Source organism: Pelophylax lessonae (assembly GCF_965119305.1).
Source record: "Pelophylax lessonae genome assembly, chromosome: 8".
NCBI classification, from domain to species: Eukaryota; Metazoa; Chordata; class Amphibia; order Anura; family Ranidae; genus Pelophylax; species Pelophylax lessonae.
The window spans coordinates 13,890,601-13,905,298 of record NC_138775.1 but is presented as its reverse complement, the minus strand read 5'-3'; the positions used below and the strand labels follow the sequence as shown (position 1 = coordinate 13,905,298).

Here is a 14,698-nt window from a genome sequence, read left to right as displayed (position 1 = left end):
GAAGTGGCGCAGCACTTTTTTTTATTATTTTATCGTTAACCATTATCCAGTTAAGTTTATTCTTCACGTACTCAAGGGGAACCATCGACTGCTTCCAGTATTTAGCAATAGTTATTCTGGCTGCTAAAAATATTTAGGGAATGCGTTTTGTCAATTTTTTGGGAACCTCCTCGGGACGTTTTTGAAAAAGCGCTGGTTCTGGAGATTTACAGATATTAATCCCTGTCACTGAGTGTATCAGAATAAATACACGGATCCAGAATCTAGGGACTACTGGACATTGCCACCAAACACGATACATTGTACCCATCTGGCCACAGCAGCTAAAGCAAATGGGGGATGCAGATGGATGCATCTTCGCAACTCTGGTCCGGACTAGATACCAACGTAGTCAGAGCGTGCTCTCATGAAAGCCCTCTAAAAATGTGCCACACCATATTTGATAAACCAAAAAATTGTGGTTTGCCCTGAGGTGGGACTTTTAAGGCACAATAAAAAAATTGTTGACAAAAAGGTATATTTAAAATGCTGAAATTTTATTATACACAATATACAAAAAAAAATATATGTCCACATTAAAAACATAAGCAAGCATGGGATTGTGCAAAGGGTCAGACTCAACCATCCAATCCAAAGTAGATGCCCGACGCATTTCAAGGTTACTGCCTCTTCATCAGGGGTGACTCTGGATGGTTTTATGGTTGACTGCACATAGATAATAAATACAAACTGTGCTTAGCACAGCCTGCCGTTGGGAGCTTGGCGACACACGCTTCCTATATCTCTTTTGTTGTCCATGCCAACATCAGCTTTTGCATGGTGTTATCTAAGCTGGTTTGTTCAAGCCAATTGGACTCCAGCTGGTCCGAATTTAGGAGGCGTATTACCTATTAACCACACTGGCAACATTGATTCGCATGGGTTTCACTCCATAGCATTACAACACCGGCCAGGCTCCAATCTACCCTGTTTTTATCCAAGCAAGCATTTATTATCTATGTGCAGTCAACCATAAAACCATCCAGAGTCACCCCTGATGAAGAGGCAGTGACCTCAAAACGCGTCGGGCATCTACTTTGGATTGGATGGTTGAGTCTGACACTTTGCACAATTCCATGCTTGCTTATGTTTTTATGTGGACATATATTTTTTTTTGTATATTGTGTATAATAAAATATCAGCATTTTAAATATACCTTTTTGTCAACAATTTTTGTATTGTGCCTTAAAAGTCTCACCTCAGAGGAAACCACAATTTTTTGAGATACCAACGTAGGAGCGTTTTATAATTTGCTTCAATTAATGATGTGTTAATGGATATTTTGGATAATGCATAGGAAATATCTTGGCAGTCAGATAATACAAAAGCAGTATTGAAATCCTGTTCCCATTGAGACATATAAAGGGAGTTTGTTGGTCGGATCAGTAAGAGTGACGTACATCATAGATAGCTTTCCCCGTAGGAAGTTCTTCGTTTGACAAGATAATTAAAAATTTGTAACTGTAAAGGGTCTCTTTAGTAAGTTGAGTTTATATTGTATAAAATAGTAATCACTAATTTTAAAGCTTATTTGTTGACTATTACTAAAATTACACATATTTTAATGTGATCTTATCATTAAACATTGCCAATCTGTCTACGATAAAATATTTGGTCATGTGATCTCTACTGATTTTGCGGGCCTGTCCGCAGTTATCTGTTTTGTTTAAGTCACCCAATCAGAAGGTCCACTTTAAAGGTTTGCCCATGTCAGTCCCTCAAGATCTCCCATATCAGCAAAGATCCAATAAATGCTTGTTAAAGGAAAAGTATGGCCAAAACTTTTTTGGTTCTACTTCTCCTATGGATCACAGGAGTGCAGTTCATTCTGCACTCCTGTCACCAGTTCAGCTGACAGCGGGCTAAAGCTGACGTCACTCAGCCGGTCAAGGCTGGGGAAAGATTCTGACTTTACAGTCGGGATCCACCCAGATTCCTGAACCTGCAGCTGTCTCAGCCTCTCAGCTGCACGGCTGGGAGACTGAGCCAGCCACTCCCTCCCTCCAGTGAGCATTGAAGGAGAGGAGCAGAGAGCTGTTGACTGATAGTCATGGCTCAGCTCTCTGCTCAGAGTGGAGGGGAGAACTTAGCGATCGGCGGTCTTTTAGGGGACAGAATCAACAAAGTGAGTATAAGGTGTTATTTTTGTAAATCCCATACTTCTCTTTTAAGTCTAGCGATTGAGTAACATGGAGTAATACTTTATTCCTGGCTCCAGCAGGCTCTTTATTGCTGCGACTGTTAATCTGATCTGGCCTGTGGTCGCACGCTGACCTCCTCACATACATACATACATACATACAATGCAGGACTAGGAATGATCACAGGTGTGTTCAGATCCTAGTCCGAAGCCACCTGAGGGAGCCCACCAGGAAGTGGTCACCTGTGCTGGACCAATCATTTGTGGCCTGGGCATTCCCTGCCCCGCAGCCACAGATGATTGCCCCAACAGGTGATAGCTTCTTGAAGTGCTAGCTCAGGTGGGTTCAGACTAGGACTTAAACATGCCTGACCTCTTTCCCATGTAGGGCTAATAATTGCTAATAGTCCTGGAATGTATGTGATGATGCTGAGGGCCTGCCCACATCCTGGAGTGGGAGGAGAGAAGAGGAGAGCGCCGGAGCCTAGAATACGGTAATTAAATTACCTTTACATCCTTGGAGTTGGGCTTTGAATAACGAAAAAGACTGAAACCAAAAAAAAGAAGAAGATAACCCAATATGAAATCATCTGGTTATTTACCATCTTTGGCATACGCTACACAATATACCATATCCTTATGGCCCTTTAATGGTTGAAGTAAGGTTCCATCCGATGTGTCATAGACCTGCAAATACACAAATAATAAAATAAATAAATAAAAATCTTAATTTACCTGAACATTTTTTTAAAAATTTTGGATAGAGCAAGGCAAGGTTATAACCCTTGTCAGATTTTTGTTGATCACCGCCATTACCAATTTATCATCTCTATAGTTACATAGTAGGTGAGGTTGAATAAAGACAATAGTCCATCCAGTTCAACCTGTGTAGGTGTGTGTGGCCGTAATCAATAATATAGCTGCATAAATTCCAGTATAATTTGATTACAAGACATCTGATAACGCTGAAGAAGGAATATCATTCCGAAACGCGTTGGGCTTCGCCTTGTATTGCATATACTCACTTGTGAGCCACTGTATCTCATATCATGCATGTTTTATACATGCCTTTTGCCAGTTTGTTTTGTCTACAATCAATTTAATACCAATTTCTTTATGTCATTTTGTCATCACACCATTAGGTTTTTGATATTTTAATGAGTATTTAATAAAAAATAAATATTTTTAATACTCTCAGCTTATATAGATTTGACTTGTACCTGTAGGTCGTTATAGTTCCTTTCTCGTTTACTAGGGATGAGACGTACTGTATAATCCAAACCTATATTCCCCCATTGCCTTCCTTTTTGTATAAATTTCAGTATAAATTCCAGTATATATATATATATATATACATACACACACCATAATTTGTAGACGCTATAACTTTCACACAAACCAACTAATATACACTTATTGGGATAATTTTTTTTTTGTAGCAGAATACATTTTGGCCAAAATTTATGAAGAAATGCAATTTAATAAGTAGAAAAAAAAATGAATATATATATATATATATATATATATATATATATATATATATATATATTATTTTTTTCTACTTTTTAAATTCCAATTAAATTGCATTTATTCATAAATTTTGTCCAAAATGTAATATATATATATGTATATATGTATATATATATATATATATATATATATATATATATATATATATATATATATTTAAAAAAAAAAATTATATATATGTGTATATATATATATATATATATAATATATATATATATATATATATATATATATATATATATATATATATATAGTAGAAAAAAATATATATTATTTTTTTTTTTCTTTTTCTACTTTTTAAATGCCAATTCAATTGCATTTCTTCATAAATTTTGGCCAAAATGTAATTATATATATATATATATATTTTTTTTTATTTTTTAACATTTTCAGTCTTTTTTCATTTATATGAAAAAAATAAAAAAAACCTTGCGGTGATCAAATACCACCAAAGGAAAGCTCTATTTTTGAAAAAAAATAAAAAATAAAATACATTTTTCATTTGCGTACAGATTTACATGTCTGCGCAATTGTCAGTTTAAAAAAAATGGCCTGGTCATGAAGGGGGTAAAACCTTCTGGAGCTGAAGTTGTTAAACTTCACTACAAGCTGGAGATAAATATTGTACAGAGAAGACGGTGATTTTATTATTACTGTCAGAACGATATCTGTGACATCATCTCTTACCAGAACTTTATTTCCTGCAGCTACGATCAGCTGGGTCCCGTCAGGTTTGAATGCCAAATCATAAATACTGGAGGAGGAAAAGATTGATAGGGAAAGGGAATTAACGAAGAGCTGGGTAAAAAATTTAAACACGGAGAAGTATGTTTAATACAAAGTAGAATCTGAAAAAAAAACAACTAAAGGAAATAAAAATATTGCAGGAATTATAATTGTATGAAATAAAAGTACACCGTCTTTCTTGATTTGACTTGTTGGAAAAACATTGCGGCCATTGTCCTTGTTAATCACATTCTCACATTAAAATAGAATTTAAAAAATAAAAAAAAGACACCACTGATCCAATATCACACAAAAAGATTTTATTCAGAAACCGTTCCTGCTGGTAATCCAAATACCACTGAAGTCATTTTAGTAACCCTTACATGGAACACCGGGGCTCCTAACTCTTACTTGGTATGCACGCTGCGCCCCCCCCCCCCCAGCTTCTATGTGTACTGCACACCCCCCCCCCCCCCAAGTCTTATGTGCTCTACGAACCCCTCCCCGCCTCCTAAGCATGCTGTGCCCCCCTCCCAGCTCCTATGCATGCTGCGCCCCCCCCCCCCCAGCTCCTATGCACGCTGCACCCCCTCTCCCTGGCCCCTAAGTGCGCTGAGCCCCCCTACCCAGCTCCTATGTATGCTGCACCCTCCCCCCCCCCACATCCTATGTACACTGTGCCCCTGGCTCCTGTGGATGCTCCCCCCCCCAGCTCCTATGTGCGCCACAGCCCCCCAGCTCCTATTCACACTGCACCCCCCAGCTCCTATTTGCGCCACAGCCCCCCGACTCCTATGGGTGCTGCACCCCCCAGCTCCTATGTGCACCGCAGCCCCCCAGCTCCTATTTGTGCTGCGCCCCCCCCCCCCAGCTCCTATGTGCGCCGCAGCCCCCCAGCTCCTATGCATACTGCACCCGCCCCTCCCAGCTCCTATGCATGCTGCGCCCCCAGTCTCTATGCACACTGTGCCCCCCCCCCAGCTCCTATGTGCGCTGCGCTCCCCCAGCTTCTATATGCGCTGCGCCCCTCCCCCCCAGCTCCTATGTGCGCCGCCCCCCCCAGCTCCTATGTGCGCTGCAGCCCCCCAGCTCCTATGTGCACTGCGCCCCCCCCAGCTCCTATGTGCACTGCGCCCCCCCCCCAGCTCCTATGTGCGCTGCAGCCCCCCAGCTCCTATGTGCACTGCGCTCCCCCAGCTTCTATATGCGCTGCGCCCCCCCCCCAGCTCCTATGTGCGCCGCAGCCCCCCAGCTCCTATGTGCACTGCGCCCCCCCCCCAGCTCCTATGCATACTGCGCCGCCCCCCCAGCTCCTATGTGCGCTGCAGCCCCCCAGCTCCTATGTGCACTGCGCCCCCCCAGCTCCTATGCATACTGCACCCGCCCCTCCCAGCTCCTATGCATGCTGCGCCCCCAGTCTCTATGCACACTGTGCCCCCCCAGCTCCTATGTGCGCTGCAGCCCCCCAGCTCCTATGTGCACTGCGCTCCCCCAGCTTCTATATGCGCTGCGCCCCTCCCCCCCAGCTCCTATGTGCGCCGCCCCCCCCAGCTCCTATGTGCGATGCAGCCCCCCAGCTCCTATGTGCACTGCGCCCCCCCCCAGCTCCTATGTGCACTGCGCCCCCCCCCAGCTCCTATGTGCGCTGCAGCCCCCCCCCAGCTCCTATGTGCACTGCGCTCCCCCAGCTCCTATGTGCACTGCGCTCCCCCAGCTTCTATGTGCACTGCAGCCCCCCAGCTCCTATGTGCACTGCGCCCCCCCCCAGCTCCTATGCATACTGCGCCGCCCCCCCAGCTCCTATGTGCGCCGCAGCCCCCCAGCTCCTATGTGCACTGCGCCCCCCCAGCTCCTATGTGCGCCGCAGCCCCCCCAGCTCCTATGCATGCTGCGCCCCCCAGCTCCTATGTGCGCTGCAGCCCCCCCAGCTCCTATGTGCGCTGCAGCCCCCCCAGCTCCTATGCACGCTGCGCCCACAACCTCTATGCATATTGCGCCCCTCCCCCCCTGCTCCTATGTGGTCCCCCACCTTTTATGCTTTATGGGACCCCCAGCTCCTGGTTGCTATGCACACTGTGGCCCCAATCTCCTGGTTGCTATGCACACTGTGGCCCCAATCTCCTGGTTGCTATGCACACTGTGGCCCCAATCTCCTGGTTGCTATGCACACTGTGGCCCCAATCTCCTGGTTGCCATGCACCCCCCTCAGTCCTCTTTACCATTGCTCCACCTTGTCCCTGTCATGGACTTTATCCACCCAGGTGGGGACGGCCCTCATGTCTCCTCCGGTATCACCGAGTCCTCCTCACCCGCCGCTCCTCCGTCTCCTCCGGTCACCACAACAACTCAGAGCTCATTACCATCCCAAACCCCGCCCCCTGACGCTGACAGCATGGATCAGCACATGCGCGGAGAGAACCAATGCACTGCGCATGCGTCATCGGGTACTTCCCATCACTTGTGTCACGTGACAGCATGGCGAGCTCTGCACTGGACAGGTAATCACATGGAGTGAAGGGATCAGACTGGCAGCCACCGAGCAGAGCCAGACCGGATATCCAGGAGATATTAGGCTGATAAAGTGTTACACTGTGTATGATGTGTGCAAGGATCTGTATAATAATATAGAGGCAGGGGAGATAGGAGCAGTGACAGTTAGCAACAGTGACAGTTAGCAGCAGTGACAGCTGTGTTCTCAGATTGTTCACTTCCTCTTTTTATTTGTAAAAATAAACTTTTAGTTTCGATTCTATAAATAATCATCCCCGCGGTTTGTCCCTCCTTGTGGTTGGTGACACGGTGATCACATGACCCCGCACACTTCATCACGTAACTGTCGCAGAGCGTGAGCGCACCTGACAGTTATCACAATATGGGGGGGGGGGTTGGGATGGTGTCAGTGAACTGTGACCCCCGCAGATAAATTTGCGCCAATGTGCCAGAATTAGAAATTGGTTAAGGATTTGATATTCAAATAAATATGGTGCGATATGGCGTGTCCGGAGAGTCCACAGACAGGAACAACATGGCGCCGGTGTGAAGACACGGCCTGACCGCCAATAAATAGTCACACACGACGGAATTATTTGAAGAAAAAAATTATTTTTTTCTATTACTTTTAATATTGTACATTTTTTTGCACTTATTTTTTCTTTTGAAATGTTTGATTTATTAATTTTGTTAAACAATTTTTGTAATTTTCTACATTTTAATTATTCCTTTTTAATTGTTATATTTTTTATTCATTTTTTTAAACATTTTTAATCATTTTTACAGCTATTTTTTAATCTTTAATATTTTTAAAAATGTTTATACATTTTTGAAGATGTTATTTTGTTTGTTTTTTTTATTTTTATAATTTTTCTATCTTTTACTTTTTTCATTTTACATTTTTTTTTATTCATTTTTTCTTTAATATGTTTTAATTTTAATTTGTTTTATTCATATTTTGAAAGTTTAAATATATATTAATATATATATATTTGTTTTTAAATTTAGCTTTAAAATGTTTATACATTTTTTGAAGATGTTATTTTTTTTTAAGTTTTTTTTTTAATTTTTTTTATCTTTTACTTTTTTCATTTAACATTTTTTTAATTCATTTTCTTTAATATGTTTTAATTTTAATTTGGTTTATTCATATTTAAAGGTTTTAATATATATATTTGTTTTTAAATTTAGCTATTAAAATTTTAATTTTTTTATCATTCGTTTTTTGAACATGTTTTTTTTTTTATCATTCATTTTCTTTAATGGATTTTATTATATTTTTTTAAGGTTTTATTAATTTTTAAATCATGCCTGAAGTGCACTTGCAACAGAAACAATTGCAAACTGTCCGTGATACTTTTTTTATTTGCACTAACATACAATTTTTCAGGACAAGCTTTCGAGTTAGCACTGCTGGGACCTTGAAGAAGGGAACATACCACGAAAAAGTATCACAGACAGTACTTAATACATTTTTAAACTATTTTTTTCTTTAATATTTTTACTTTTTTTTTATTCTTTTTCTTTTTTTTTTAAGATGTTATGTTTTTGTTTTTATATTATTATCTGTAGTTTTTTCAGTTTTACATTTTTTATTATTTTTCTTTAATATTTCTTTTTTTTTAATTTTTATATATATTTTTAGTCCTATTTTGAAGGTTTTAATAATTTTTAAATTTTTTTTAGCCTTTTTTTTCAATGTATTAATTTTTTTAAAGATTTGTTTTTCCTGAATCATTTTATTTTTTTATTCTTACTATTTTTTTTGTATTTTTTTTCTCATTTGTTAGAAGGTTTTATTCATTTTTAAATTTTTTATCTTTAATATTATTTTTTAAATTCGTTTTTTGAAATGTTATTTTTTTATTCATCATATATTTTTTTATTGTTTTTTTTATTTTTTTTTAGTTTTAACATTACTTTCTTGAATATTTTTCAATTTGTATTTTTTAAAAGGTTTTATTGATTTTTTTAACTTTTCTTTTTTTACTATTTATTATTTTTGAAGATGTTTTATTATTGTTTATATCTTTAATTTTTTTAAAGTTTTTTTTAAAATAAATTTTTCAATTTTTTTAAATATTTTTACTTTATATATGTTTTATTGATTTTGTTTTTCAATTTTTATTTAATATTTTTACTTTTTTATCATTTTATTGACTTTCAAAAGTTCACGCACATTAAAGAGGAACTGCAGTCTGCTCATATAATTTGTAATAAAAACATCTTTGCCATTCTGAAGCTTCCGTCCAATCACTTTGCATATTATTTTATATATACTGTGATTCTGTAATTGGCAAATTTCCCTCCACTAAGTCTGGCTGCAGCCATTTTAACTGTGGGCAGCTGACGCTGCTGGCTGTTCACTTCCTGGATTTACACACACAGACAGACACACACATATATATATATATAGACCCACAAATAAAAAAAAATAAAAAAAAAATAAATAAATAAATATATATATATATATATATATATATATATATATATATATATATATATATATATATATATATATAATATACACACACTCCTACCACTGCTTGCCTGCACATTTCTCCTCTCTTGATGAATACTCTTTGATCTCTGCAGTCATGTTTTTCTTTTGAAGATCATCTCAGTGATCAGCTGATACAATGTAACCTTCATGTTATACTGGAGATGGGGATACAAAGTCACTCCTCCCAATGAGAAAGAGGGACACGCCCCCTGATTATATTCACTCCCTGACTAATTATAGTGGAACTGAAGGCAACATTTCCCCATTGGGGAGATTTACTCACCCGCTCCATCTTGTGGCCAAAATACTGTATAGCTTTCTGAAATCCCTCAATGAGAAAACTACAGCAGATTGCCCACTAGAGGGACCTGAATATATAAGAGTTCATTTATTCAAAAACTAATGGTGAAATTTAGTTCAGCTTGCTCCAATGTTTGTGCCATTTATTCAATGAATGTTTTATGTATCCATGTATGTTTTTTGTTTTCCTTGTAGTGTAAAGGCAGAGGATGTCTCACAACGATTGTGTGAGGATAAAGAATCCCAGAAAGACGAGCCCTCAGAAGACGGAACGTCCCGTGTCCCCAGAACACTTCCCGAGGGCTGGAGAAAGATCGTTTCACAGAGGAAAACAGGGAAGACGGCTGGGAGACACGATGTGTATTTTATAAGGTAGGGGGTCACCTATAGATTCATGACATGCTCTATAAATATATCCACTTCCAGCCCCCGACTTTTCATGCACTTTTTGTTTACATGTAAACACGTTTGAAAAATTTCTGCGCAAATACAGTTTGACTTAAAAAGTTGCAATGACCACCATTTTATTCCCTAGCGTCTCTGCTAAAAAAAAAAAAAAAAAAAATATATATATATATATATATATATGTGTGTATGTATATATATATATATATAATGTTTGAGGGTTCCAAATAATTTTCTACCAAAAAAATAATTTTTACATGTAGGAGCGGAGTGCCGAAAATAGCCCGGTATGGACGTGGTTTAAAGAAAAAAAAAAAAATGTTTATCACTTTTATTGCTGTCACAAGGAATGTAAACATCCCTTGTGACAGTAATAGACAGTGACAGGTACTTTTTATGGAGAGATCTTTGGTCTATGGCGCCGATGACTTCCAGGTAACCCGGAAGTGATGTCAGGTCAGCGCTTCCAGGTTACCATAGCGGAGAGCGAATCAAAGCTGATCAGCCACTCTTAGTGGTGTGCCAATGATAGCCCTTTCTTTGTCACACCTGTTGTAAGTGTTCCGCTTTTGCGCACCGTTGGTGGGTTGGAACGCTTCTGGTGGTCTTCGATTGCTCATTCACTTTATGTTCCCGAGGTGGTTTCTGTTCACCCCTTTCTTTTGTTATCCTATTTTGGTCTTGTACCTCTATTAACACATATATCTTATGCTTTGACCTCTTCTATAATGATTGGATTCACTTGGCCGGTGATGGCCCGTTGACTGTCTTGAGGACTCTTAGCCCCCGTTCACACTGGGGCGACCTGTCAGGTGACCTGGTCGCCTGGCATAGAGAAGCTGTGGACCCGTTCTAATAGGAGCGACACAAGTCGCTCCGACTTAGAAAAAGGGTCCGGAGCTTCTTTGGGGCGACCCGGAGCGACCTACATAGACTTCAATGTTATGAAGTCCGTGCCGGCCGCTCCGAGGTCGCGGTGCGAGCCGCGACCTGTGAGGTCGCCCCGGAAAGTAGCGTCGCCCCAGTGTGAACGGGGCCTTATCTGTGATAGTTTCTTGAAGGGGTTTTGTTTTGTTCTTCGGTTATGTTTGTAACTGTTATTTTTGTATTTTGTTTATTTTTTTTAATAACAAAATTAACCACTTGCCGACCACCGCACGACTATATACGGCGGCAGTCAGCCCCTTCTGGGCAAATCGACGTACCGTTACGTTGCTCGCCCACGAGCAGCCGGAGGTGCGATCCCGCCCCCGCTCGTTCCCCTGCATCCCCGCGCGAGTGACCGGTCTCCCACTGGAGAGGGAGAAAGGCAGACGGCTGATGTAAACAAAGCCGTCTGTCATTCTCCCTGATATAACTGCAGAGATCATACGATCCTGCTATGTATGATCGTATGTCTCTGTGGTTACATCATAAGCCACGCCCCTTGACAGTTAGAATCACGCCCCTAGGGACACACTTAACCCCTTGATCACTAATAAAGTTAACCCCTTCCCTGCCAGTGTCATTTTTACAGTAACAGTGCATAGGTATAGCACTGATTACTGTAGTAATGTCACTGGTCCAACCCAAAAGTCTCAAAAATGTCAGTCAGGGGTCCGATCTGTCCACCGCAATGTCCCAGTCCTGCAAAAAAAAAAAATCGCAGATCGCCGCCATTACTCATTAAAAAAAAAACAATAAAAATGACAAAAATATTTCCCTTAGTTAGTAGACGCAATAACTTTTGCGCAAACCAATCAAAATAAACTTATTGCTATTTTTTTTTTACCAAACATATGTAGCAGAAAACAAATTGGCCTAAAATGTTAAATTTTGATTTTTATATTTTTTTTGGGGGAATTTCATATAAAAAAATGTGAAAATATTATTTTTTCAAAATTGTCGCTTTTTTTTGTTTATAGCACAAAAAGTAAAAATCGCACAGGTGATCAAATACCACCAAAAGAAAGCTCTGTTTGTGGGAAAAAAAGGACGTCAATTTAATTTCGGTACAGCGTCGCACGACCGCGCAATTGTCCGTTAAAGTCACGCAGTGCCGAATCACAAAATAGGTCCTGGTCTTTGAGCAGCCAAATCCTCCGGGGCTTAAGTGGTTAAGGAATAAAAAAAGAGGGGAAAGAAGAGAATTATTATTTTTTTTTTAATATAAACATAACCATAGTAATTGTGATACACAACCTTTAGACCCCTTTCACACAGGGCGGATCCATTTTGATGGATTCCCCTTGCTCAGCCGTGATCACTTCGTTGATCCCCGCTGAGCAGGCGGATGACAGGTCCATCTCCACTCACTGTGCAGAGCCTGACCGGTCAGAGTCCCGTTCTCCTCTATGGGGAAATCAGATGAAAACGAACAGCCTGTCCGTTTTCATCCGATCCAACTCGCTGGATGGATGGTGAACGTATCGCCATATGTCTGTTTTCAACAGATCTTGTCGGATTGGATGCCAGGCAGATGTCCACTGACATCCGCCTCCCCATAGAGGTCAATGGGTGGCCTGATCAGGTCCTCCTGAAAAATGGACAGGCGCACCGATCAGTCGGATATTGTGAAAGGGGCCTTATTTGGAGGTTTACAAATGCAGAAAAAAGGGGGTTCCCCTATGGTGGGACTTTTCAGGCACTCTAGTGAAAATATAATGGTATAGTATAATACAAAATTAATTTTATTGAAAAGATTTATTCACTGATCTTTGCGAGCTGTGGTCATGAATCTTTGAAGCTGCTTATCTCATTCCAAGGGCTCCCTTCTTTGGACTTCAGCTACCCAATGGGCTTTGCTGGTAGTCTTCCCACACTTTGGCTGAATCATTGGGCTATTACAACTATTTATACCATCATCTGAACCGATCACATGGACCTCCACAGTTCGGGTTGCTTTTATTATTGTGCAAGCAAGATATTTGTCATACAAACGCAGTTCATAGAGACACTGTAAGCTAAAGTGTACCCCTGAGGAAGAAGTATTACACTTTGAAACGCGTTGGGTCCCTGCTTCTACAGTACTCACTTTGTCTGCAACTTTTGTATTTTCATAACTGCTTGTCATGCTTTTACATGTATGAACTTATCTTTTCAATAAAATTAATTTTGTATTATACTATACCATTGTATTTTCACCAGAGTGCCTGGAAACTCCCACCATAGGGGAACCCCCTTTTTTCTGCATTTGCATACCTTTGGGATGTGGCACCATCATCAGGGTCGCCATTGAGAGCAATCTCTTTTATTTGGAGGTTTAGAAAGTATAAAGCATAAATCCTTCCCTTTCCTCTTTTCATAGCCCTGAAGGAACCAAGCTTCGATCGAAAACTGCTCTAGAAAAATATCTTCACACCAACCATACTGAGATTAAACTGGAAGATTTTGACTACTCGGTTCCTTCTCAACAACAAAGGCACGGAACAAGTATAGTCACAGAATTCATTAATATGGATAATGGAGATAGATCAGCCACCCTGGGTGGTGTGCCAGAAGAACATAAAGAGGGTACTGAAGACCGTGCGGATGACCATGCAGATGACGATCCTGAAGACCGTGCGGAGGACAATCTTGAAGACCGTGCAGATGACCATGTGCAGGACAATCCTGAAGACTGTGCAGATGACCATACAGAGGACAATCCTGAAGACCGTGCAGATGGCCAAGCTGAAGATACACAAAACACAGAAGAAGATCCATTTATTGAGAATGAGAATGACAGAACAACGACAATGAAATGTGTTGGCAGGAAGAGAGCAAGGAGTCACAGAAAAGGATCAGAAAGAGCCTTGAGGACTGTCACCAGAATAAAACGTCCAAGAAAATATTCTTCCACTAAACCAGAGATGGCAACAAAAATGAGGAAACCTAAGAGAAAGAACACTGCTTTGAAAAAGCCCAAAAAAGAAGCATCGAGGGAAACGGACACATTTAGCAAATGTCAATTCCAAAACTCACACCAGCAGGTTGACTGTATTAAGGTCGAAGATCCTACAGACCTTTGTGACCCAGTGCCAGTCACAGAGGATGCAGAAGATCCGACATCCACACCACCATTGGAGCAGCAGACTGAAGCTGAGAATGATAAGACGGGCAGCAATTCATGTGATGACAATTTACTAACATCTTGTGGGAAGACCAAGGGTAATTATATCCTCTCTTCTCTAGAAATCTGGGATCCAGAAAGATCCAGTGGGAGAAAAAAAATGTCCCAGCATCAGTGGGAGTAAACAGTCAGTGGGAAAAAAAAGACATAGTGCCTGTGGTGTGTAGGAGGAATAGTTCCCAAACGTTGGTGTCATTCAAAGAAATGATGCTCCATCATTCATAATAATGGGAGGAATGGTGCCCCATCATTGGTATCAGTGGGAGGAAAGGAGCTCCATCATTGACATTAGTGGAAGGAATAGTGCCCCATTATTCGTATCAGTGGAAAGTGTGGTGACCCATCATTGGTGTCAGTGGAAGGTATGGTGCCTCATCATTGGGGTCAGTGGAAGATTTGGTGCTTCATCATTGGTGTCAGTGGAAAGTATGGTGCCTCATCATTGGTGTCAGTGGAAAGTATGGTGCCCCATCAT

At 40.6% G+C, this 14,698-nt stretch overlaps 2 protein-coding genes across 3 annotated transcripts in view; one reads left to right on the top strand and one right to left on the bottom strand.

The window, feature by feature from the left end:
- IFT122 (intraflagellar transport 122) overlaps window positions 1–6,809 on the bottom strand; it is a 147,485-nt gene extending 140,676 nt beyond the window's left edge. For both annotated transcript variants that reach the window (XM_082265531.1, XM_082265532.1), the window contains exons 1-3: window positions 6,655–6,809; window positions 4,397–4,463; window positions 2,782–2,866 (exon numbers count right to left, since the gene is read on the bottom strand). In XM_082265531.1, the coding sequence (XP_082121657.1) occupies window positions 2,782–2,866; window positions 4,397–4,463; window positions 6,655–6,713 (211 nt within the window). In that variant the 5' untranslated portion in view covers window positions 6,714–6,809. The remainder of the gene's footprint in view (window positions 1–2,781; window positions 2,867–4,396; window positions 4,464–6,654) is intronic.
- Window positions 6,810–6,846: 37 nt separating this feature from the next.
- Window positions 6,847–14,698, top strand: part of MBD4 (methyl-CpG binding domain 4, DNA glycosylase) — a 25,286-nt gene continuing 17,434 nt past the window's right edge. Inside the window, exons 1-3 of the mRNA XM_082265623.1 lie at window positions 6,847–6,933; window positions 9,924–10,100; window positions 13,420–14,309. Of these exons, the coding sequence (XP_082121749.1) occupies window positions 6,857–6,933; window positions 9,924–10,100; window positions 13,420–14,309 (1,144 nt within the window). The 5' untranslated portion in view covers window positions 6,847–6,856. The remainder of the gene's footprint in view (window positions 6,934–9,923; window positions 10,101–13,419; window positions 14,310–14,698) is intronic.